The sequence below is a fragment of the Sapajus apella genome, unplaced genomic scaffold (assembly GCF_009761245.1).
Source record: "Sapajus apella isolate SASKATOON/1434 unplaced genomic scaffold, GSC_monkey_1.0 scaffold35, whole genome shotgun sequence".
In the NCBI taxonomy this organism is placed as follows: domain Eukaryota; kingdom Metazoa; phylum Chordata; class Mammalia; order Primates; family Cebidae; genus Sapajus; species Sapajus apella.
The window spans coordinates 3,835,039-3,861,259 of NW_022436975.1; the positions used below are offsets into that span (position 1 = coordinate 3,835,039).

The 26,221-nt window shown below is 38.7% G+C and overlaps 1 protein-coding gene across 2 annotated transcripts in view; it reads right to left on the minus strand.

Annotated features, from left to right (window-relative positions):
- The window catches only part of PXDNL (peroxidasin like), a 458,440-nt gene that overhangs the window by 95,667 nt on the left and 336,552 nt on the right, over positions 1-26,221 (minus strand). For both annotated transcript variants that reach the window (XM_032296051.1, XM_032296052.1), the window contains exons 13-17: positions 22,259-22,371; positions 19,170-19,326; positions 9,255-9,363; positions 7,391-7,548; positions 3,744-5,217 (exon numbers count right to left, since the gene is read on the minus strand). In XM_032296051.1, coding sequence (XP_032151942.1) covers positions 3,744-5,217; positions 7,391-7,548; positions 9,255-9,363; positions 19,170-19,326; positions 22,259-22,371 — 2,011 coding nt within the window. The remainder of the gene's footprint in view (positions 1-3,743; positions 5,218-7,390; positions 7,549-9,254; positions 9,364-19,169; positions 19,327-22,258; positions 22,372-26,221) is intronic.

A 26,221-nucleotide genomic window follows, 5' to 3' on the forward strand; every position in this document is an offset into this window, starting at 1 on the left:
AAAAAAAAAAAAAAAAAAAATGCCAAGACAGTTACACAGCCCTGTGATTATCAGTGACAAACTTATACTTACTCACAACCAAAAGTAATCGTATGCACAAAAAATCACACAGAGTATTATATTTTCAAAAGAGGATTCGAAAACAGCTTTAACAATGGCCTCTCTCAGAACTTATGCTCACCATTCAGTGGATAACTGATCTTCACCTTCTGCTCATTATATGTTTTGGAAAGAAAAAAATGAAAGTGTGATTCTTGAGGGCAAGAATAATATTATAAAAAGAAGATATTCATTTTCATATGATCGTGGAATAAAACAAGCTCTTTTAAAAAAATGAAACGCTTTCGACCAAGAAAAAAATGAGAAAAAGCGTTTCCAGAGCTCTTGGCACTGAAGGGGTTAGGAGGTTTGTACACGTCACAAATCCTCCTGGCAAATGCTGGGGCCTGTGGATCTGAGGGCAGTGAACTCAGAGGAGCAGACACCCAGGAACCCCGCCCTGCCCCTTCCCGCTTCTCCCAGAACGCCTCTGTGGCCCTCTCCACTAGGGGCAATGTTCCACGTACAAGTCCGCTTAGAGAAAAGTGTCCCTTTCCCTGGTGCGTCTTAATGTTTTGGGAGTGAGATAAGTCCAATGCTAATTCTAAGATTAGGCTCCTTGGTACAGCAAGACCCATGGCTGTTCATGTCCCACACTATCACAGGCGCCCTGGTCCCAGCCTTGACCCTACTTCCCATGTATCTCAAACGTCCTCCTGGGCACTCAGCTGGGTCTTTCACAGATAGCTGCTACCCCTTTAGGACTGAGTTTCCACACTGCTGTGATCTAAATGTGTCTCCCCAAAATTCAAATGTGGAAGCTTCATCTCTGATGTGATGGTATTACCAAGCGGGGCCTTAAGAGGTCATTAGGTCATGAGGGTGGAGCCCTCATAAAAGTTATTAATCAATTATGAGAGCCTTCACACCACACTGGCTCCTTTGCCTTCCCTCCACTCAGCCATGTGAGGATACAGGGCTCAAGGCACATCTTAAAGCCAGAGACAAGGACTCCCATCCAGTGGACCGAAGTGATTTAAAAACAAAGTCCTTAAACTACACTTGTAAATTAATACAAAAAGGAAAAGAAGTAATAGGGTAAAGAAATTACACTTGTAAATTAATACAAAAATTACAAAAATTAATTACACTTGTAAAAAATTACAAAAATTAATTACACTTGTAAATTAATACAAAAAGGAAAAGAAGTAATAGGGTGAATACTATGTAAATTAAACTACGTAACCTATGTCATTTTCAGCAGCTCCTGAGAAATTGCAATCTACAGATTGGACAATTGACAGCCTATAAACCATTCCAATTTACTTATCTTGCGCTCATAGTTGAATGAGCCTATGTTTCATATTTTACAAATTTGTCATGAATGAAAGGGGAAAGTCAGGCACCTGTGACAGCATAAGTGAGAAGCATCTGACTTCTACTGACCCCTGGCAACCCACCCATGCCAGTCAGCAATGCTGTCCTCCTCCAGCACATGCCAAGCACCAGGCTGTGCAGAGTTTCACTAGTTCAAATATTCTCCCGGGCAAGGATAACGACACAATGTTTAGGCTGCAAAGACTCTGAGGGCTAATATTCCACATGCATGAAAGTAGCAAACAGAAAGGCCACTGAGTGAATGCTCAGTGCAGTCTCCCCAGCTGCTGTCTATCTGAAAGGCTCTCATACTTCACATCGGCCACAGCAAGGATGGGCAGTGGAGGCTACTACAGCTAACAGAACTACGATTTAGGAGGAATTTGGGGCAGGAAATTTCTAAGAAACATTTCAGGTACTCTAATCTGTGGCGAATTTACAAGTTAGCTGCCAATTGGGCAGTGGGACTCAACTTGCACAAGACGTCATCCCCCTGGCTTTATCCAATCTAGATAGTCTACCCACAGGAAGCATTTAAAATTCTAATAGGATTGAGTACATGGCCACAAGCCTATCTACGCCATCTCCGTGCTTCTCCTGGATGACTCTAGCAGCTGTGGGATTCCTGGCTGCTATCCTGGCCTCTCCTCCTTGAAATACATCTTCCAGATGCCTGCCGGTTACTGTGCTAGGGAAGAGTCTCTCTTCAGGTCATCCTCCTGCTTTAGAGTTAAAAACAGAGTGAAGATCAGATTCCCTTGCATGACACACAGCCTCCTTCTGTTCTTTCTGTTCTCTTCTCCTGACACTCAGCCCCACACCTTCCTGCTTCCAGTCCCTCACCCCAGATGCCTCCTGCTGTTCCCATCATCTAGCCTCTTAAACTTCTAAGACCATATCAAATGACATCTCTTATCAGTGGCTTGTTGTGAGCCTTTCATTTCTCAGCTCTGTGTGCCCACAGCATTTATCACGACTTCTATTCCCTCCCTCCTCTACCAAGCCCTTTCCACACTGATCACAGCAGCTCCCTGGCTCCCCCGCACTGTGTCAGGCTTTCCATGTATGGGTGCTGTTTCCATCATCTCGGCTCCCACCCCTACCTCAGGGCTGGATCTGAGCAGATGTGCAATATCGTAATACCCCTGACAACTGCAATGATAATATTATAATAAAACATCTACAGCTAACATTTATTGACTGCCTATGATGCAGGAGGAATGGGGCCAAGTATCTGATGCATTTTATGTAATTTAATCTTTAAACAATTCTGAGAAGGTGCTACTTTCTCATTTTATAGGTATTCTGAGATTTCAAACTGATTACTTTTCACAAGATCTTGGTACAATTGGGTGGTAGAACAGAGATTTAAACCAGGTCTTCATGAATCCAAATCAATGTCCTTTCCAAAAGAAATGTGCAAATTCAATCTGCAGGGTACTCTGATTTCTTTTAAATACATTACACATTTTCACAGTTTGATATTCCACATATGTGACAAATCTATTGGCCCAGAAGTATTTATAGCCTTGATTTTGTGAAGAAAGGCCTGATCTTGACAAATGGCTACAGAACTTATAATTTTAAACTTCTTTGAAAGATTTCACGCAAATATACCTTAACATAATAATAAATCCATGTCTCCTATATTTAACCCACTACAGACAAAACTTCCTTGTGAAACATTTTGAAAAAAAAAATATTTTTAAAGAAGGAAGGTTGGTGAGCATGCAGGGCAGTTGAAGCTCTTCCCTGGAAATGTTGTACAGTTGTAGTTTCAATGAAGCTTCAAATCCCATATGTAGAAAAAATGACAGTGATACTTTACTGAAAGATACTAAGGTTGCAGTGAAAAAGCCCTGAATTAAATTTCCACCATGAATTTAGAACTATGACAAAGAATAATTTGTGTTTATTTTCACTACTTTTCTCTGCCTAAGAGGGCTTATGTGATGGGTCAGTTTATTTTCTGAATTTATATTAGAATGTATGGCCTCATATCAACAAAAGGGTTTTGCTTGGATTATCACAGAACATGAATGGGCTGGGCATGCTTTCTCTCTCCCCTCCTAACTGAAATGCAACTAGCAAGTTAATGGGAAGTAGCAATATTTCCATTTCCGAGGAGGTGGATAGAAAAAGGAGCAGAAAGGGGGATTTGAGTTTCTGGTGAATCCTGTCTTTAATATTAACCCTCTCCAACAATAACAATTACTAAAAGCTCTGCAACACCCCCAGGGAACCAAATCCCAGCTACACAAAATGAGCTTTAACACCTTTACCTCTCCTAAGAAATGTGTAAATCCAGGCAACATTTGCATACTTACTTTCTCAGTTTTTGTCTAATGTCTGAATCTTTAATTTCATTTTGAAGATCCTCGAAGGTCTTCACTGAAGTCAAATTACAGAAAACTCTGAAGTCACCATACGGTGGGATCCCGTGATCTCTACCCCTTTGAATGATGGTGGCAGCCGCGTCCACGGCCGCAAAATGGGCCGTGGAGAAGAGCCTGTGGGTCAGCTCCAGACTGAGAAGGTGGGAGGGTGCCAGCCGTTTAGGAGCCACGCCAAACAGCCCGCGGAGGACCGGGTCTATCCCCCCTTCCTTGATTATTCTGGACGGTGAAAAGAGCGCTTTGTGGAACGGAAGGTGGCCTTCGGAAATTTCACCGAAGGTGCCATTCAGTCGGTAGAGAACGGGATGGATGAATGTGTGGCCAAGTGTAAAGGCCGCAGTGGCAAAGGAGTTAATGATGCCCGCGTTCACGCTGGGGTTGTAGCCTCGGTACCCCTTCAGCATCCGCGTGCCGGGGTCCCCCAGGACCTTGGGCAGCCAGTGGCTGTAGGTGATGTGCTGCAGCTCCGCGCCCACGATCTTCCTGGCTTCCTGGTAAAGCGTGTCTCCGTCCCAGTGGGGGTTCAGGGCGGACAGCTCCGTGGCCACCCTGTTGTGTTCCCGGAACCACAGGGTGTGCATGGCGGTCAGAGCCAGGTGCTCATTGGCCCGGCGGTCCCCGGCCAGGAAACAGGGGCTGTCCTGCTGCTGCCGCGCGCACGCGGTGGGCGCGTCTGCAGAAAAGGGCAGCAAGTGCTTCCCGGAAGGAGGCCAAGGCAGGCCTGTCCTCAGGAGTCCCCGAGGCGCCGAAGGGTCTCGGAGAGCCTGGGATTCCCGCTCCGAGCTCCCGTACACGCTGGAGCCATCGATGTAGGCTGTTTGCTGGTTGATCTGCTCTCGGGCGTGGACCGAATGCGCCCTCGCGGAGGGACGGCCGCCGGCACACGCGGGGCTGGAGCGCGCGAAGGGCATGCAGGGCGCGTGCCGGGGGCCCGCGGGGAAGCACGGGGGGTCGTCGGTGCAGACGGAGCTGCACGGCTGCCCGTCAGCGAAGCGGGCCGTGCTCAGCGCGGGCACCGTGTGGTCCAAGTCGTGCTCCAGAAACCGGCCCCAGTGCAGGAGCATGCGTGTGTGGCTGTGGTCGTGGGTGGCGGCCGCCGCGCGCGCCCACACGGCGGCGACCAGCCGGGGCGGCGGGAGGGGCTGGCGGGAGCCCACGGGGAGGCCGAGCCCCCGGGGTGCGCGGACGCCGTCCTGGTAGGCTGGCTGCAGCAGACGCGCGAAGGCGGTGGGCGCCGCGCCCCACGTGGGCTGCTGCAGGTTGTTGCACGTGCCGTCGTGGGAGCGGTACTTCCCGTGGAAACACGGGTCGGAGCAGTTCGGCAGAAGCCCGCGAGCTGTGCATCCAGATAAGTTGGCGATGAGGCTGAGGGAGCGCGGGGACACCAAGTCATTGTACCGGAATTCTGAAAGGCAAGCAGGGAAAGCCGTGAGGAGGGATGGCCTGGGAGGGCGCGGGCAGCTTGGGAACCACCTCCCACCCCGCCCGCCCTGGGTGGACAGAGGCCTTTCTTACTTCCAACAACGTTTTGTTAGGTCGCAGCAAAAGGGGGGGGATCATTCTATAACACTCAAGGGTGATTCCGGAAGATCCCGAAATTACTTTTTTGTGCTGTTCATCTTGTAAACAATGGCTAGGTGCTAGGAGTAAAATGGAAGAAGAGCAGGTGCCAGCCAGACACTAAAAGATGTTTCCAGAAGATCTGGATCACTTTTGTACTGTTCATCTTGTAAACATTGGCTAACTGCTAGAAGGAGCAAGATGGAAGGAGCTCAGGTGCCAGCAGCCTGCTCCTCACTTATATCTGTATCTTGGCAAGTACGATGCTGGCAAGGATATGTTCATCCACATCCCAGAATTGGTTTGTTGATTTTTTGTGTTAGTTTGTTTCCATTTCAGAATTTTTCTCTGAGGTTTTGTGCTTCTAGAGAATAAGGTCAAAGAAATGTCAATGTGATTCATGTGAATATTAACTCACATGATATTTGACAAGGCGGGATTAAGCAGCAACTTTCTGAAGTACTATAAGCTGTCATTCCCTGGTAAATAGGAAACATAATAAGGGACATGCTGGGAGCTCTACCATTTAAAAGGGCTTAAAATTCCAGAATTCTACCAATGCTGCAGACTGTTGACTAAGTCATACTAAAAGTTACCATTCCTGTTTAAACCTCAGAAACTGGCTAGCGACCATGGGACCATTTGCACTTTATCTGTGTTAGCCATTCCCTAGCTGGATCCTGAGGAATCTTAATCGTGGGGATTTAGATACCAGAATCTTCCTCTATCTTAAGATGTGGATACTGAGTTCACTTTTAGAGCAAGATTCTCCTTGTTAGTGGGGGGTGGCAGGGAAGCCTTCAACTTGACACATAATGAAAGTGAGGTAAAAATAGCATAGTATTTTTTTTTCTTGGAAAAAGTATCCAAAGTTCTTGAGTACCTTAGATGAGAAGATATATTCAGTTTGGGAATGAGCATTGAAGCACATTTTAGCAAAACTAAATCTCTAGAGATATATGTTGCTTCTCATTTTCTAATTATGAATTTAAACAAAGTTATACCTGCAAATCATTTCTTCTTCCAATAGAAATAGGTGCGTATAGAACTCCAAGAGGGCCAGAAAGACACGCGGGCCTGACCTTTACCTGGAGCCCAAGGAAGACGCAGAGCTGGGGTTTTTGCGGACCGGACCGTGCCCAACTCACACTTGGTATAGCTCAAAATCATGTACCCAGAACTTTAAAGTGCTAATATGGACTAAAATGGAAATTTCACCGGATATTTTTGCTAAAAAAGCTTTGAAAACCCATCATGCTGGGTGACCAGGAACAGTCAAAAACCTGCTAGAGAAATTGTACAGAGCACTAAGGGCTGAGGCAAGCTCACAGGTAGGCCTTCTGCACCAAGCTTGGTTGATTTTCTGAAGGAGAACAAAGGAAGGATAAGCCGATAGAAGTTGATGCTGCGCTCACAGCACAAATAGTGTATAGCAAAGAATCACGTTGACTTATTTCATTTTAAAGAGAACAACAGAGAAAACCTGAAAGCCTTTTACGTCATCTAATTTGACATTGACTAAGTAGTCTGGTTTTAAAAATACACAAGAATTTGAATATACCAAAAAGAAAACAAAAACACAAAACACAAAAGAAGTGAGGAGGGATTATAAATATTACAAGTGGTAGGAGAAATTTTAAGTGAATTCACTGAATGATTCAGGTGATTACAAGGGTAAGTAGAAGAATAGTCCCTTGGTAATAAAGCATTTCTCTATAAGACACAGTAATATCTGTTAGATTTGAAATGCAAGTTCATTTAATATAGGTTCCCTAGATTGGTTCTCTATACACATAACTGTCAAAAGTTGAGACAAGTTTGAATATATATTTATCATCCTTACTTTGGAATTACAGTTCCTATGAGAAACATCTGCATTTATTTGGTAAAAGTAGTGAGTAAATTAATTTCTAAATCCCAAGAAGTTCTGGAGATTAAAAGTTCAGGGTCCACTGCTGAAATGGTGGTCAGTTTTGCTGTGGGCAGTAGGCTGAGAGCAGAAAGGCTTTGCAGCTGACCTTTGCCTTCCAAGTCCACAGTGAGGCCCTGCTTTACGCGTTCCCGGATCAGCTGTAGTGTATGCTCAAAAATCTCCGCTGCTCTTGCCATTTCCACAATCAGTGGGTCACGCGGGTAATAAAACTGAATTTGCAGGTCACTGGAGGTGCGAGGTTTTCTGCAAATGATAAAACACGTGATTCTTTGCAAGGCAAAACTACAGAATCCGTGAAACTTAAAAATACTGTGCATTTAAGAAGGCATTTCCCAAACGTTCGAGAACAATGAAAGCTCCGCCCCTACAATGGAAGCTCTACGGAGGACCTGTGGGTTCTTTTCCATATTTTGCTAACAACTTGATTCCAAATGTTAGTCCCAGTGCCGAATTCAAATATACATATACTTTTAATGAGTGGGTGATTTACGCAATAGTTTTATGCAGTAAACAAGATCTATGATGAATGAATTCTAGGGGGCTCAGTAAACCTTCTGAAGCACTATGCAATACTCTCAGTCTGCTGGTCTTGGCATTTTGTATCTTCTCTTTCCCTGAGTGTAACCTCCTAGAAATTCCCACTTGCCTTTAGAATCCCATTCGGGCCTCACTGTCCCTGTAGAGTTTCTCTGAGAACTCTGACAAGCTATCAGACTCCGTCTTTTCTAGTACTCCTGTATCATTAAATACGTCTCTTACATACTCAGCAAGATGTACTTGAATTGCTGACATATTGTCTTCTCTGCTAAAGAAAGAGCTAGGTTACTGATAAGATGTTGATCTATTATTCATTCCTCTTGTATCCCAAATACCAAGTCCACTGACCAGCACACACAAGCACACTTACAGAACTGAACTAAATACGTTAAAAAAAAGTTGAAAAGCACTGAGAATGTGAAGCAAACTGCTTTAGAGATTTTGATCAACTGATTCATCTCATCCTCTATGTCTTGAATCTTAATAACTTGAGGTCAAAGAATAATAGTTATGACGCTGATAGCTCACTTTGGCTGAGCACTTTCTATTCTCCAGGCACTGGTGAAGCACTTTGTCCATATTATCTTATTTTTTCTTCCTAGCAAGCATATCCATGACGTAGATCCTACTGTTATCCCAATTTTACAGGCAAGGAGCCTGAGGTACGGAGATGTTGAGTCACTTGCCCAAGGTCACCCAGACAGAAAGTGATAAAGTGAGGGATCAAGAAGAGAATATAAATCAGCTGCATGACTCTAGAACATGCGTCCATGACCACAAAGCCACTCTATTGATGGATGTGCAGGAAGCCAAATGGGACTGAATTTGGGGTTTTACGATGTCCCTTTTGATGACTAACTACAAATGCTGAATATATACTTTGTTCGATTATGATGAAACCAATGATCTTTTTTTGTCAATACATTCTGATGTTACAAACACAGAGAAGTTTATGGGATTGGAAGGTTTCACTAGTCCATAAACATTGCAATTCAAATTAAAATAATGTAAAGTGCCAAATATCCTAAATATAATGTTTGTTGTAGGCTCCCAGTTTATACCGAGGTGTGTTCAACTTGATAATTATTCTCAATTCATGCATTGCAGGAGCCCTGCATCTGACACTGTTTGGTGGATGCTGAGGTAACAGAACCCGTTGCCTAGTGCCTACTGTCAGACTGTATAGCACGGACCTTTGGCATAAATTAATATCACTTAGATTATATGGGGAAGAAGTTTTCCCTTTTTTAGGGTGAACTGATAATGATGTCTAGCCCTGATGGGGACATACACACAAGGACTAAAGAAAGCATTCTTTTTCAATCTTATGCACTATAATGTGACTTATGGATATTATAAAAACAAAGTAGAAAAGAAAACAAGTTTGCAATCTATATAAAATAAATTCTTACTGTGAAAACAAATGTCTTCGTGTGAAGTTAATTGCACTGTCAACTCTCTGTACAGCATCAAGAATGGAAGATTCAACGAAGTCATCGCCAGCTTGTCTACCCTGTATAGCTTTGAAAATCAATTCCATGATGAAAAACATCAAACAAACCTTGCAGTTAGGAATGATATGATATAAATGGCATTACATTTTTAAGAGAAAACCTCTAAGACAATGAAAATGTTATAAATATCTACCTGATAATGCCCATTGCAGAGATGTAGGTAATTATCTTGAAGCAAAGCTTCATCTAATAATAACAGTGTTATTTAGGGAATTAAAGTACTCCAAATTCTAGCAAGGCTATGTGAAATGCTTCCTTTTGAACAACTCTGATTCACGTGGGATCAAAGTTTGTCGGCAATTTGTCATCTTGGAGAGGGTGTGAAATATCTATCTCTTCAGCCACCTTGCTTCAATGTTAAACATTAAAGCAAAGTATCTATTCTCCCATCCCACAAAAGCTTCTTAGGGCAAGAATTGAACTCTCAGCAAGATTTATAGGAAAGTTAATTTATGCTTTTTCTATAGCTCTCCAATACGTGAAAATTCTGCAAAGTTGAATGTAGAGCTGATTATTTCCAATTTACTAAATCTCCTTCAAATATGTTTTAAGTTTAACCATAAAGAAACAAATACTAAGTAAAAAAATCTCAGCAAGATTTATAGGAAAGTTAATTTATGCTTTTTCTATAGCTCTTCAACATGTGACAATTCTGCAAAGTTGAATGTAGAGCTGATTATTTCCAATTTACTAAATCTCCTTCAAATATGGTTTAAGTTTAACCAAAAGAAACAAATACTAAATAAAAATCATTATGAATGAATATAGTTCATATCAGAGAAACACTCAGCTCAGTATCTGGTTCATTTTTGAGATATTAAAAGTACAGTAACATTTTGTATGACACAGACAAAACAATAACTTTTTAGCAGTGCTAAATATTGAGAGCAAGAGTTTAAAGGTGTATATTTGATGTATTATCAATAAGAACTCACAAGGAAGTAACTAATATAAGTCTAAGTCAAGGTGTTACCACAATATAGTATACAATTACATATGTGTATGTCTATATATGTGTTTATATGCATATTAAAGCATATAGATTTCACAATAGACAATAGATGGGCCCATATAGCATTAGCATTCTACATCTAGTTATTACAGGAAAATTCCTTTATATTATGACCATCTGTATGCCCTAGATTTTATTATCTTAAAATGATCACTAATATAAAACATTTCAAGAAAAAAAATACCAGTGGTATGGAACTATTATAAGGAAAGAATAAAATTGAGGACTTTACTGAAAACCCTCCTGAGCAAGCAAGATTATGTGCAGCAATTATGAGTAACTAGTGGCTCCACTGTCAGGTCATTGCAGCCTTTATGATGACCACAAGATTGAGCCTTTACATGACCAGTGTTGCCTTTCCTGGTCCAAAAAAGTAGGCGGGATTGACCACATGTTAACTAAAGATAAATGAAAGAAAACAAAGATGGAAATTGATTAATTCAATTGTATGAAATTAACAATATCCTTTCAAGTAAGAACATGAACAAAAGAACTAACAGACAATGATACAAATAACTGACAATATTTGCAATCTCAAACTCTGACGCAGAGATATTTTATTTCATACAAACAAACCTTATAATACACTAAGAAAAAAATATATAGGCAAGTTGTAAAAGAGGAAAGCTCAAAAGTTAATAAGGAAATAACATGCTCAAAATCACTTGTAACCTCAAAAATGAAATTTAAAGTGTCAATAAACTACCATTTTATGCTTATTCCGGCAAAAAATAAAAAGCTGGTTAAAGCCAAAGACTGACAGGAGTGAGAGGACTAATAAATCCTCAGGCAGCTTGATGGGACTGTGAAATTAACACCTATTTTGGGGATTGCAAATTTAGAACCTTTTTTTTGGTAGGGGAGATGGCAGTTGTTACTTAGTAAAATTGCATAGGCACACATCCTCTCACCCAGCAATTCTAATCCCATGCATATACTCAGAAAAATTGTAATTGAAATCCATGAGGGTAGGTATAAGAATGTTTATTGCAACTTTGTGCAGTAGGAATTGCAGAAAATTGGTTGTATGGCAGTGGAAGTGTAGATGTATTAGTCTGTTCTCACATTGCCATAAAGCACTACCTGAGACTGGATAATTGACAAAGAACAGAGATTTAATTGTCTTACAGTTCCTCGGGCTATACAGGAAGCATAAATGGGGAGGCCTCAGGAAACTTACAATAGTGGCAGAAGGTGAAGAGGATGGAAGCACATGTTACATGACTAGAGCAGGAGAGAGAGCAAAGGCAGAGAGGCTGCACACTTTTAAACAACCAGATCTCATGAGAATTCATTCGCTATTACAAGAACAGCAGGGGGGAAATTCACCCCAATCACCTCCCACCAGGCCCCTCCTCCAACATTGGGGATTACAACTAGACATGTGATTTGGACAGGGACACAAATCCAAAGTATACCAGTGTGCAACGAAAACGTGGTGATGTTTAACATGGAATATCATGCAACAGTTAGAACTGTCTGTGCATACATGGACAGACACTTAAAAGATGCTTAAGGTAAAAATTAGAAAACTAAAAACAGATTATCATAACATGATTGAATTAAAATACATAATACTTGGATATAGTATAGTTGTTACATATATAGCAAGGATGATGAAAGCTGAATATGGATATAGGAGGGAATTAATTCATTAATTAACCAATTGAATAATCAATATAATTACTATGCTTATGTGAAAAGCAAATATTATAAACATAGCTACATTAGTCTGATTTTGTGTTCAAAAAAGTCAGTAAGGATGAGCCTACTTAATTTGTTACTTTTACCTGAGAAATAAAGCAACTAAAATTAATCACATCAATCTGTACTGGCATGCAAGGAGACTTGATTATTTAATCAAGGTATTAGCTTTTTCTTTGTCCCTTTTGCTCTTTCACTTTTCGACCTCAATGTAGAACGCAGCATTAACTACATGCTTCTATTTGTGGCAAGCATTGTCATTGGGCCACTGCACCTGGGACAAAATATATTATCAAAGTTCTACTTGGATTTGGAAATAAGAAGGTTGTGTGCTAGGACTGAGTTACAGTACAGGACGTAATTGCTATTGAGATGCCAAAACTTAAAAAGCTATTCACTGTGGTGGACAGAAGTTGATATGAAGTATACATTTCAGGAAACCATAATTTAATATGTTAATATGAATTAGATTGATAATTTTGCATATTCTATTTATAAAATTGTTTGCCGTTATAGTTGTATAAGATTTACAAGCATAGGGATTTTATAGCACTTGTCTTCATCTTTTAGCTCATCCATAAAATAGAGCAAGCTTTGCTCTGCACAGTGCTCAGGGCTGATGTGATTATCAGATAGCAAAGACATGTAAAGTTCTTTTAAAACTGCATGTCACAATGCACATATAAGGTGGCTTTCATGATTATTGTGTTTCAAAACCTATCAGCAATCTATATCCTCACACGATCATCAACTGATACTGTATTATACTGTCATCTCCCTCCAGATGATTTGCTATTTATCTATATGAATTAGAAGTCAACCAGTGTGTAAAAGTGAAAAGGAGAAGGAAATTTTTTAAATGGCATAGTATGCAAATATTCTTTGAAATATTTCAAGTCTAAACTACACAAATAGAAAACACATAAAGTTGTTCACAGATTCATAGAAGTACATTAAACGTGTAATATATTCAAACGAAAACATTCTCGGCAACAAAGCTATCTCGTTTTTGTGTTAGTTATGATTTTGTTAAGCTTATGTGGTTTTAAAATAAAACTAACTTTTATTATTCAATTGATTTCAGTGTTGTTCTATTTGATTTGGAACAAATTGTGAAAATATTTTTCTAAATTTCTTCAGAACAGCACTATGTTATGTAAAGCAAATCCAATGTGTTGGGGGCACATTATACTTAATCAATACTGTTGTATTTATTTGTCTCAAAAATCACCTCCGTTAATGGTCTAAGGAAGAGAATACTCAGAAAATTCTGAGCATATTCTCCATCTTTTTATGCAAAATTTTACAGAAGTAGGGGAACCATCAGATCATTTTTCTTTGTTAAATCTCAGGGTTAAAAAAAATGAGAAAAAGTTCTCAGTAGATTTAAATAAACATAATTATATAATATGTTAATAAACACAATTATATAATGAACACAATTTAATAAACATAATAAACATGTTTAAAGTTGTTGATGCACATTTACTTGCAATCCTATCCCTGTATCTATGAGGCTATCACGACTATTGATGATAAAATCAAATAGTAACATTGACCCCTTTCAGAAAAGGGGAGCTTAGGTCATGTGGCCACTCACTGCTCTGCAGTGAAAGGCCTGGCTCTGGATGACTTGGGGACTCAGCCTAGCAGTGGGACATGGAAACGAAATAGCTGTACTCCTCTGTCACCCTTGCTAAAAAATGCCCAGACTTCAAGGAAAGCTGAGATTATTTCAAAATTACCAACGGGGTTTTTGAGCATTTTTTGTCTTCCCTCTCTTTCCCCCGGGAAAGAAAACTAGCAGATAATGTAGCTGTCATAACTAAATAGGCCTTATCATATTCAGTCTCTCCCCAAGAAGAATGATGCTAACACTGACACACATGAGGACTGTCTGAGGACACGAGAGACATGTCTGCAGCATACACATTGACAGTAATGGCTGCCCTTGTGAAACCATTTTCTTTCAACAGCAGAGAATCTGTCTTACTCACCACTTTGCGTCATTAAACATGGAAATGAGTTCATTGCCCTGGAGAGCTCCATTGTTTTTTCAGAGACCAGAAAAGGAAAGGCACCATCTACTTTGTTTAAGGTTTGGTACTTAGATTATGATATTTTATTTGTTTTCTCTATAACTTTTAAACTATTCAAACACTACAACGCTAAAAATCTGGAAATGCTACTTACAGATATTACAAGATATGTGTTAAAATTTTGAGAACATTTATCACAGGACAGAAGTATGTGGCCACTATATATTTTACGTATAAAATGGATGAGAAATGTGTTATTTTAACATAGTTAAAGGTAATATAAACATGTTTGTATGTGTACTAATAGACGCTGTTATTTACACAAGTATTTCCCCATTCATTGTATTATTAAAGCTTGACAAAAAATGAAATAGAAAATAAAATGAAAAGCTTGGCAAGATAGCAAAGATACGTCATGTATCTCTTAACTAGTTCATAAACTAATTTATACTCTATTCAGAGTAAATTTTAAAATGTAGTAAAATAGCAATTTAAAACTCTTCAATACCAATTTCACTTCATTAATGTGAATAAATATAACTAATGAAAATATTTTGATACCTTATTGTTCACTCACAACTCTGCAACAACTTCAGTGGCTTAGAAATTGATGTTTGTCTACACCATGACAAATACTGGTATTAAAATGTCAAATAATTCAAATAGTGAATTGTTTATATACAGTTTTGAAAAATACCTAGAACTCACAAGAATTGAATAGGTTAATTAATGTGTAGCATTTGGAACACATGGTAAATGCTGAATAAATATTAACTCTTTTTTTTCTTTTTCTTTTTTTTTTTTTTGTGATGGAGTTTCACTCTCGTTACTCAGGCTGGAGTGCAATGGCGCAATCTTGGCTCACCGCAACCTCCGCCTCCTGGGTTCAGGCAATTCTCCTCCCTCAGCCTCCTGAGTAGCTGGGATTACAAGCACATGCCACCATGCCCAGCTAATTTTCTTTTTTTTGTATTTTTAGTAGAGACAGGGTTTCACAGTGTTGATCAGGGTGGTCTTGATCTCTTGACGTCATGATCCACCCGCCTTGGCCTCCCAAAGTGCTGGGATTACAGGCGTGAGCCACCGTGCCTGGCCCAACTCTTATTTTTACTAGTAATATTCCTATGAGTTTAGTATAGGTTATTTCATTAACTTAACAGAAAAGGCCCCACTAACCTAAAGTCAGCTAGTGTAGCCTTAAATTCTCAATTTCAATGTAGCCAGTTTAGTTTGATGATAACTTATTGAGTTAAGGATACAGCTGAAGCAGTGAATTGAGTTAGGGTAAGGGAGCTGGGAAGGAAGATAAATCCGGAGGGCTCAGCTTCCTGCTTCTGCTATGAGGGCATGCTAGGAGACAAGGTCTTCGGGGAAAGGCCAGGGGTTCAGAGTCTAATATGTTCAAGGGTGGTTTTTAACACAAGGAATTGCAGGGACTATGGGCTCACCAAAATGAGGTGCCCAACAGACAATTAGACACTTAACTAGAAATTTCAGAGAAGATAACATTGCTTAGCATTATTTTCGTATAATTTAAACCAGTATATGCATGTAGGTGCTCCATGTTTTTTATTTAATAAATTATGGGTCATCTTTGCATTTTTCACCTTGTCCACATATTGATTCAATGTCTCAATGGTAAGAATTTTATCACAGCCATGCCATAAACTGCTTCCTCATTTCTGTTGTACTCTTTTTGTAACTATTGTTTGAATTCTATCATGGAAACATAGAAATTCTATGCCAAGAAGTACTCTTGAGAGAGTTCAGGTCCATCTTTTTAAAAAATAAGAAAATCAATTCCAATTATGGGTAAGGAAGTTATCCAACGTGACTGAGATCAATGGCTTACCCTGGGGTTTTCTTCTCGCTGCCTCACAGTGCTAACGTTTCATACAAATGTGTTGTGTCTTCAGTGAAACTGAACCATTTTCACAAGCAAGAAATGGGTGTATACCTCACAGCACTTACTAGCACTTCGAGGTTCATATAATACAGGAAGCATTAACAATAAATTATTCTTAAACAAGTATTTTTTTAAAACAATAAATAACTACATAAATATTTTATCTTAATAAAATATGTAGCATTTAGATACAAAATATTATCTAGAAAAAAGAAGGGGGCAAATAGAATTAATATTTGCTGATATCAAATACATTGACAACATCCTGAACAAAATAAGAGGTTCCCAGTAAATACTGTATCAGTCTTACGGGTTATTTAAATCTATGTAAACTGTTTAAAAATCTATTAAATATAAAAGGAAAATGAGCTTTCTGAAAAAATTACAACTGTGGAAATCTTTTCTTTCTTTTGCCATCACAGATGCCCTGCTATAAACATCAGTCAGTAAAATGTAAATTTTGTATAAGCCCAGATGGTTGTGCAGTTTTCATGATTGTGCATTAATTTCTATGGCTGTAATTCCCAATGTAAATTAGAAATTTAAAAGTCATAATCACTTACTTGTATCACTTACTCCACAAGTGGAGTTACAACATTCTACAATGACTCAGTAGGGGCAGCAAAATTGGAAAATCCACCTGTGATGTATGAAATTTTCCTATCACTTATAATGGCCTGGTGAATGAAAGGGTCTCAGTCATAACATTCAGAAAATGCTACTTTATTTTGCCATATTTCCCCTTATTCTGCTAATTTGGGTTGTATAAACATATACACACTCCTTGTATCTGATCTTAAATTTAGTCAAAACTTTTAAATTTATATTCTTGCATTTTTTACTTTATTAAAAAATATTTCTAACATTATGAAATTTATTTGGTATAAATTACCTTTCCTTCATATTGACATATAAATGCCCCAAAGCAAAAGAAAAGTTTTTCTTTGTTGAATAACATTTATTTTATTGTACTATTATCTCCCTATAGACTGATTTTCTGTTTTCAATACCATGGAACAGAGTATCAGTGAATGCTATCACTATTTTAACATCTGGCAAATAAAGTGATTAATACATTTTGCTCAATGTTTTACTTTCTTGTTTCGTTTTGTTTTGTTTTTTTAAGACAGTCTCGCTCTGTCATCCAGGCTGGAGTGTAGTGGTGCAATCTTGACTCACTGCGACCTCCGCCTCTCAGGTTCAAGTGATTCTCCTGTCTCAGCCTCCCAAATTGCTGGGACTACAGATGCATGGCACCATGCCTGGTTAATTTTTTTATTTTTAGTAGAGACAGGGCTTCACTATGTTGGCCAGGCTGGCCTCGAACTCCTGCAGTCATGATCTGCCCGCGTTGGCCTCCCAAAGTGCTGGGATTACAGGAGTGAGCCACCGCATCTGACCTGAATGTTTCACTTTTAATATGTATGCATAATTACATTTAAATTTCTGTCAAAGAAGATAAAATTTTTACGTTGGAGATTCTGAAATGTTTTTTCACTGTGACTACAGTCCTTCTGTGTATGTGGAAGAGCAAGACAGAGAGAGAGAGTATTTGTTTGCTTGTGTGTTTGCTTAATGGTAAAGGGTTTTAGCATTTCTAAAACATGATGATATTAATTTGAATTCTGTAATAACTTTTCCCAAAACTATCACAAGTGCATTTTACCAGAGGTCTCATGATCTGTCACTGTCTTCTATCACCCCCAGATGGGACCATCTAGCTGCAGAAAAACAAGCTCAGGGCTCCCAATGATATCTACGTTACGGTAAGTTGTATAATTATTTCATTATATATTATAATATAATAATGATAGAAATAAAATGCACAATAAATGTAATGTACTTGAATCATCCCAAACCCATTTCCTCACTCCCAGTCTGTAGAAAAATTGTCTTCAACGAAACCCGTCCCCAGTGCCAAAAAGGTTGGGGACCATTGACTTGGGCAAAAGAAATGCTCAGAAGTTTGAGATCTCAGAATATGTAAGCAAAAATCAAAGTGAAATGAAAGTATATGAAAAAAGAGTATGAAAGTATTCATATGACAGGAAAATGGCAAATCTTTAAAAACATAAGTTGATAAGCTAAATCTATTTTTAACCAGGGCCGTGTTATGAAATAGCATTGAATATAATGAAAGAGTTACCCAATCTCTTTTATAAACCCATAAGGCCTGGAAAAACCTAAAATAAAAAAAAAAAGAATCTACAAAACCGTATTTTTGAAATTTGTTCGTTTTTAAGGATACTGAAAGATAAGCAAAGCCAAAATAGCACTCCAAATGCATGTAGCTAAACTCATGTATTTCAGCTGTTGATTGTCAATAAGGCAAAACTCCTGAACCCATTTGCAAAAAAAGCAGCTCTAATGTCAACTCCCACATGCAGACATGCTGTGCTTTTCTTCAGTGCTTCCCCTTGCAGAGAACATACCAGGCAACCTTCATTCACAGCCTGTCTCCACTTGTAAATAACCTCACCTGAGTTTCAGAACAGTCTGTGCAAGTCTGCCTGCAAATGGACCCTCCCATCTCCCTTGTGAATAATCAAAAAAAGAAAAATAAAAGATTTTTACAGTAAACAGTATTTTAAACAGTCATTCTATATAATCAACCTGCAGAGGGTTCTAGCTATATAATCAGATTGATGATAAAATGCAAAAAGCTATGACAATTACATTGGCCAATTTTAAATGCCTGCAAACATTGAGATATTTATTCTAGTGGTTATAAATCTTACTTGAGAGTTTGATGGGTTGATTTTTAGTTTTAAACTAAGATTGAATATGCTAGGCCAGTGTACCTAATACATGTCGAGTTTCATATTATGTTCCAACCTCCGGCTCACATTTTGGCTATAAATACATCTTGCATTCTATAATTTTTGGCTGTAAAAAAACCTGATATGCATTTGCAAATCTTTGCTATTTACATTCTTTTTTGGCATTGTTATTTTTACTTTATATCCCTTAACATTGTTCACATTTAAAAGTTTTTACTTGAAAAAGAATAAAACAGCTTTGACCACAAGCACAGTTGACCAGAAAGAAAGTATAAGAAAGCATGATTAGTGAAGTCAGTCACATAGCATTAGAAGTAGCAGCTGTTCAAAGACAGTTATTTGGATGTTGTAAACCGAGCTACAAACACCTACCAGTGACTGTAAGAAACATGTTGGTCACAACAAGACCAAATGAATTCCGAGCCACACAATCATATCTTCCCTGGTCAAGGTGCCCTGCATCGTAGATGGTCAGCATGCCTTCACCATCCATGTGGAATTTACCACTTTCAGTAATCTGCACACCTTCCTAGGGAGCAAAAAATAGTTGTCACTGGATGGGTGTGACTCCCTAAAAAATAAGGTACTTAACTTGTTTAAATGTAGGTTCATTTGTTCAACAGACATCTACTGCATGTCTGCTGTGTGTCACTGGAAGAGATATGTGGATCTAGTGAGAGAAGGGAGAGAGGAAAAGAGGTTTCTAGGAAGCGTGGTTTTTCTCTCTAATTATTAAATATGATAATCAAAAGTTCAATCATGTAATTATTTAATAGAATAATTATTTTAAAATCATCACTCCAATGGATGGATACACACAACGGATTCATATATTTCTTACTGCTAAAAATAATTCTGACAACTACATTTGATTGGGTATAGGGACTCATGCCTATAATCCCAGCACTGCTGAGGCAGGAGGGTAACTTGAGCCCAGGAGTTCAGGACAAGCCTGGGTAACAGAGCAAGACCCCATCGCTACAAAAAAAAGTTAGAACAAAAGTCAGCCAGGCATGGTAGCATGTGCCTGTAGTTCTAGCTACTCAGGAGGCTGAGGCGAGAGGGTTGTCCAGAAGTGTGAGTCTGTAGCGAGCTATGATCATGCCACTGCACTGCAGCCTGTGCAACATAGCAAGATCCCATATCTAAAATTTAAAAAAATTAAAAATTAAAAAGGAGAAGAATGCTCACACATCCATCATCTAAAAACATCAAAATATTTTTATTAACATATTTCTAATGTCCCTTCTATTTCTTTCTTGTAGGTACTCATGTTTTTATAGCTACACTCATATGTGTATATTATGTATATATACTCAATTAAAAATATACTTTAAGAAGATAAAAATAACAAGTTTTATATGTACTATGATTAAAGTGTATTTGCTTATAGTTAATATAGATTTACATACATTGTCATTATTATGGGGTTAATTTGAAAAAGTAAAAGAAATTGGCCTTATGAAACTGCAGTAAAATGCCATGCCTCTGCCCTGCCTCTCGCCAAAAGACTCACAGGCAACAGAAGATGTGAGAGACTTTTTCAAAAGAATTCACACCCCTGCTGTAGCCAACAGGCTAGAGTGTAGCCACGAACGTTTAGAGTGAAAATGATGTTTCACCGGTCTTCGGATTCCCACAGCTGACTTTACCCAATGCAAGAACACAAGTACTGGTGATTGGTCGCTGGTAACTCAGAGCAGGAATGAGGGGAAGTCTCAGGGAGCTACCAGATGAGAGGGCAGATGAGAGAGACCAGACAGACACAAGTCAGGGATGACGACCAGGTGCACAGGTTGCAAGGCCTCGTGGGTCCTCCCTTCAAAACCACACCTTCCCTGCCTCAAGCTGGGCCATTACTGAATTTCCTTTCAAAGTTTCTCCCTTGTCCTCGCTTCTCCTAACCCACTGCCAGAACTCGCAGACTAAATTTATAGCTCTGAAATGTTTGCTTAGAATCTCAGCAATCAGATCGCTTTCCAGCACATTCCTTTTCTGCTTATGGTAGGGTGTTTCCATTGCTCCTAGCAAAGTTTTGCTAACTCATACTATTTCCAAACTTGTGAGCTGAAGAGGACTGCTATGAAGAGTAAATGTGATCGTGTATGTAAAATGTCTGGCATAGAGTCAGCACTCAATCAGTTTGTGATTAGAAGCTACCTTTTACAAAGTAGACACTGAGATATTCTGCTGATGTTATTATAGAATGACGCATGTTGTAGAGTGTCGAATAAGGCTTTAGAGACTGACCAAATGTATGTTTTCCACACTATTTTTAGAATAAAAATATTTTAATGTGGCTGGGCATGGTGGCTCACACCTGTAATCCCAACACTTTGGGAGGCAGAGGTGGGCAGATCATGAGGTCAGGAGTTCGAAACCAGCCTGACCTATGGTGAAACCCTGTCTCTACTAAAAATATAAAAACTAGCTCTGAGTGATGGCAGGTGCCTGTAATACAGGCTACTCAGGAGGCTGAGGCAGGAGAATCACTTGAACTTGGGAGGCAGAGGTTGCAGTGAGCTGAGATTGTGCCACCGCACTCCAGCCTGGGTGACAGAGCAAGACTCCATCTCAAAAAAAACAAAATTAATATATAATATAAAATTGAAAGGCGTTTATTAAAAAATATTCAGACTGGTGAGAGGACATGAACCAAAAGACTTAAGATTGAGACCCCTAAACTTACTCTTCATAGAGAAGAGCGCGTGAGACTTGGCTACAGCACAAGGAAGGCCTTAGTACTATATAGCAGCAACAAAAATGAGCCAAGTGGTTTTGGAAAGCAGCTTTGTGACCTTTCACAGATTTTCTGTTTTGTCAAAATGTTTCAAAAACTGATGTTCAAGTGTGCAAATCTGTTGATTTTTAAGAACACTGAAATCTGAGACCCTTCATTTTGTTTTGATGAAAAACTTAAAACAGAAGAAGCAGTTATGTTGGAAAAATATGGCTTCCAAAAGACGTTAAGATATATAAATAGGCAGCTATTGTTTCTTTAAAGCCACTCAGGTTTGAAACTTCAGAACTACGTTTTCTTGTTTCTTTAACACCAAGTTTTTCATTACTTTCCTGTTTTAGCCAATGACCTACTTTTAATCCACTTCTGAGTTATTAACTTAAAACGGTTTCTCATTAGCCACTAAACTCTTAATTTATATGTGTCAAAACCAATTTTCCTTAGAGGAAATCAGTTATGCTTATAAAGTTTTCATCAACCAAGGAAATGAGAAAGGATAAACCTTATCAAAACACTGAACCAAAATCAGATAGTCACTTAAAAAAAAAAAAAAAAGAAGAAGAAGAAACAGGAAATAAACCTGCTACAGTTTAAAAAGTATTATTTGCTAGGAAAAATCGCAACAGCAATAAATCTATATGAGAATCATTGCCTCCATTTCAGTGGGTCAATACATCTGTCAATGTTTTTAATATTACTGTACTCTTAGTTGAGATCTTACCTTATTCCAAGTAATTATGGGCTGTGGTTCTCCTTGAGCATGACATGAAATGTTTATATTCTTTCCAACCTCGACACTTGTATCCTGAGGACGTTGAATAAACACTGGAAGAGCTGTGGAAACAAACCAAAATAACATCATGTCAGTATCATTTTTGTCAATATATGCCAGCTGAGTGAATGGTATGCATCTGAATGCCATATTGGTTAAGCACAGTAGTTTTTAAAAAATCAATTACTTGAACACCTAGTGGAATAAAAAGCAGCACACCCAGGCTGGCGGCAAGTGCTGGAGAGGTGAGAGCAGGAATTAGGCAAAAGGAATGTACTGAAGCTTTAACAACGTTTGCATTTTAACATGCATCTCTTCAGCTTAGCCATGGGTACAGGATTTTCATTATTCTTTCTCAGTACTTTTTGGTAAGTGTGAAATAAAACTATAAGGTAACATCAAAACTTATTTGTGGCTAAGATAAAAAGATCCAGCTCTTCAGTGAAAATCTCATTTCCTCAGAAAACACAAACTACCATAATACACCTAATATGAAATAGATAATTGAGATAGCTCTATAACTGTTTAAAAAATGAATTCATAATCCTTAAAACTCCCCAAACAAGAAATCCCCAAGAAGGAATTAAAATTATTTTACTGAAGAATTTGACCCAGTGTTTAAAAAATTTAACAGCAGTTTTATAGAATCTCCTCTATAAAATAACAGAGGAGGGAATACTTCCCAGCTCCCTTTGGGAGGCTCACCCTAATATCAAAACCAGATAACGACTACAAAAAATGGAAAAAAAAAACCTACAGTCCAATACTTCTCACAAATATACCCACAAAAATCATTAACAAGATATTGGCAAATAGAATTTATGAATATAAAAAGGTTTATACACCATGAGCAAGTAAGGTTTATTCCCAGCATGCAATACTGGTTCATTATTTGAAAATCAGTCAATATAATCCATCATGTTAACTGCTAAAGAAGAAAAGTCACATAATAGTATCAATAAATAAAAAGTGTGTGCTTATATTCCACACTGATTATGAGCTAAAGACCTCTCAGAAAGAAAATAAGAGCAGAGGGGAACTTACACAACTTGGGAAAGAACATGTACGAAAGCCCTAGAGTAAGGAAACACAGTGAATACGTTTCCCTTAGGAAGTAAGGCAGGGATATCTGTTCTTTCCAGGCTGATTCAACATACTGCCACAAGTTCTAGCTTGTGCACCGTGGGAAGTAGAGGACATAGAAAGCAAACAGAATGGAAAAGAAGCGATAAAACTGTCCCTATTTGCAACTGAAATTACCGTCTACATAGAATATCCTAAGACATATCAAAAATACTCCAAAGTGACTTCACAAGGTCTCTGGATACAAGACACATGTATGTATTCATATATACATGGTATTTATTTTATATAAAATCAATGAACATGTGGACATATGTCTTTTTAAAAAATATATTTACCATTGGTCAAAACATGGAATAATTAGGTATAAATTTAACAAAACATCTACAGTACTTATAAACGAAAATCTACAAAATGCTGATGTACAAAAGCAGAGATTTTTAAAAAATGAATAAGCATATATGCATGAATTGAAAGTCTAAAGACAGTTAAGGTGTTATTTACAAGTTGATATACAAGTTTAATGCAATTCTCATTAAAATCCCAGCAAGATTTATTTCATAGCTATAGATCAGATTATTTTAAAATTTACGTGGAAAGGCAAAGAAACTAGAATAGGTAAATAGTTTTGACAAAAAGGAACAAAGTAAGAGAAATTGATCTACTGGATTTGAAGACAGGTCCTATAACTGCAGTAATCAAGACTGTGTAGTATTGAGGAATGAGGACACACAGACACAAATATCAATGAGACAGGGCAGAGAACCCAGTAATGGACCCACACAAATATGCTCCTTTGGCTTTTAATGAAAGCGCAAAAGCAGTTCACTGCAGCCCGTTCAACCAACAGTACAATAGCAAATGGATAACCACAGTCAGAAAAATAAACCTTTACCTAAATCTCACTCTTTATAAAAAAATTAACTCAAAATGGACAACAAACTTAAATATAAAATGTAAAACTATTACTAAAAAATAGGATAAAATCTTTGAAATTTAAGCCAAATGTTCTCTGACTTTGCATTAAAAGCTTGATCTATCAAAGAAAAAAAATTGGCAATCTGGATTTCACCAAAATAAAAAATTCTGTGCTGTGAACACCATCATGGGAGTATCAAAAGGCAAGTTATAGACTGAAAAAATATTTGCAAACCACATATGCAGAAAGGAATGGTGTCTAAAATACATAAAGAACCCCAAAATTCAACAGTAAAATACCAAACACTTCAAATAGAGAATGGGCAAAAGGCATGACATTGTACTGAAGGGGATATACAGATGGCAAATCAGCATTTGAAAAGGTGCTCAAAATCTGAAGTCATTAGAGACATGCAAATTAAAACCACAATGAGATATTACCAGACACCTGTAAAAACGGCTAACATACAAAATAATTACATCACAAATTGCAGGCAAGAATGCAGGGAAACAATTACTCATACATTGTTGGTGGCAAAGTCAGTCAGTGCAAACACTCCGGAAAGGAGTTTGGAACTTTCTTTAAAAATTTCAATACGCAGCCAGGTGTGGTGGCTCACGCCTATAATCCCAGCACTTTGTGAGGCCAAGGTGAGTGGATCACCTGAGATCAGGAGTTGGAAGCCAGCCTGGCCAGCATGGTGAAACACTGTTATCTACTAAAAATACAAAATATTAGCCAGGCGTGGGGGTGCATGCCTGTAGTTCCAGCTACTCAGGAGGCTAAGGCAGAAGAATCACTTGAACCCAGGAGCTGGAGGTAGCAGTGAGCTGAGACTGTGCCACTGCATTCCAGCCTGGGTGACAGAGTGAGACTTCATCTCAAAGAAAAAAATAATCCATAAGTGCACAAGCTAAGTCCTGTGATAGTAAAATCTGTAGCTTATTAGGAAAGCTAACAAACTATCTTCCTCATTTTCTACTTTTTTTTGAAGCAGAGTCCCGCTCTGTCACCCAGGCTGGAGTACAGTGACCAGTGGCATAATCTCAGCTCATTGCAGCCTCCACCTCCTGGGTTCAAGTGATTCTTCTGCCCCAGCCTCTGGAGTAACTGGGATTACAGGCATGTACCACCATGCCCGGCTAATTTTTGTATTTTTTTTTTTAATAGAGATGCGGTTTCACCATATTGGCTGGGCTGGTCTTGAACTCCTGACCTCGTGATTTGCCTGCCTTGGCCTCCCAAAGTGCTGGGATTACAGGTGTGAGCCACCATCTTGGCCTTTTTTTTTTTTTTTTTTTTTTGAGATAGGGTCTCACTCTGTCACCCAGGCTTGATCTTCAATTAAGGAAATAAGAGGTTTCATCACATCTTTCTTCTATAGTTCTGCATTTCTGAAAAAAATTATGGTAACATCAAAAATTTATTACTGACAAAGATAAAAAGGTTCGGTTCTTCTGTTGGAATCTTATTTTCCTTATGTATTTGAAATTCATGCTGTATGCTAAGTTAACACATGTATTTCAGAATGCTGAGACCATGGCTGATTGATGCCTCACAATGCATAATGGATGTCTCATGAGGACCAGGGTCAGCAGTGACCCTTCTGATTCAACCAAGAGGTCTCCAGTGTCTCACTCTTCACATCATAGCTTCCTTTGTCTGATGTCCTTCATCACCAGCTGCTTTCACCTCCTGTCGCAACAGATGCTCATTACCACAAGCTGTGCCGTCACTTCTAATATTTTCGAAATATCTAACACCACACTCTAAAGCAAAGCTCTTCTAACTATGCCCTTGAATCTCCTCATTTGGACTTGATCTAGACTTGGAAGACCATCTGCTTATTTCCTGTTGACTAGCAATCTTCTAGTCTCATTTCCTTTCCTTTTCGGCCAAGATTCTCTGAA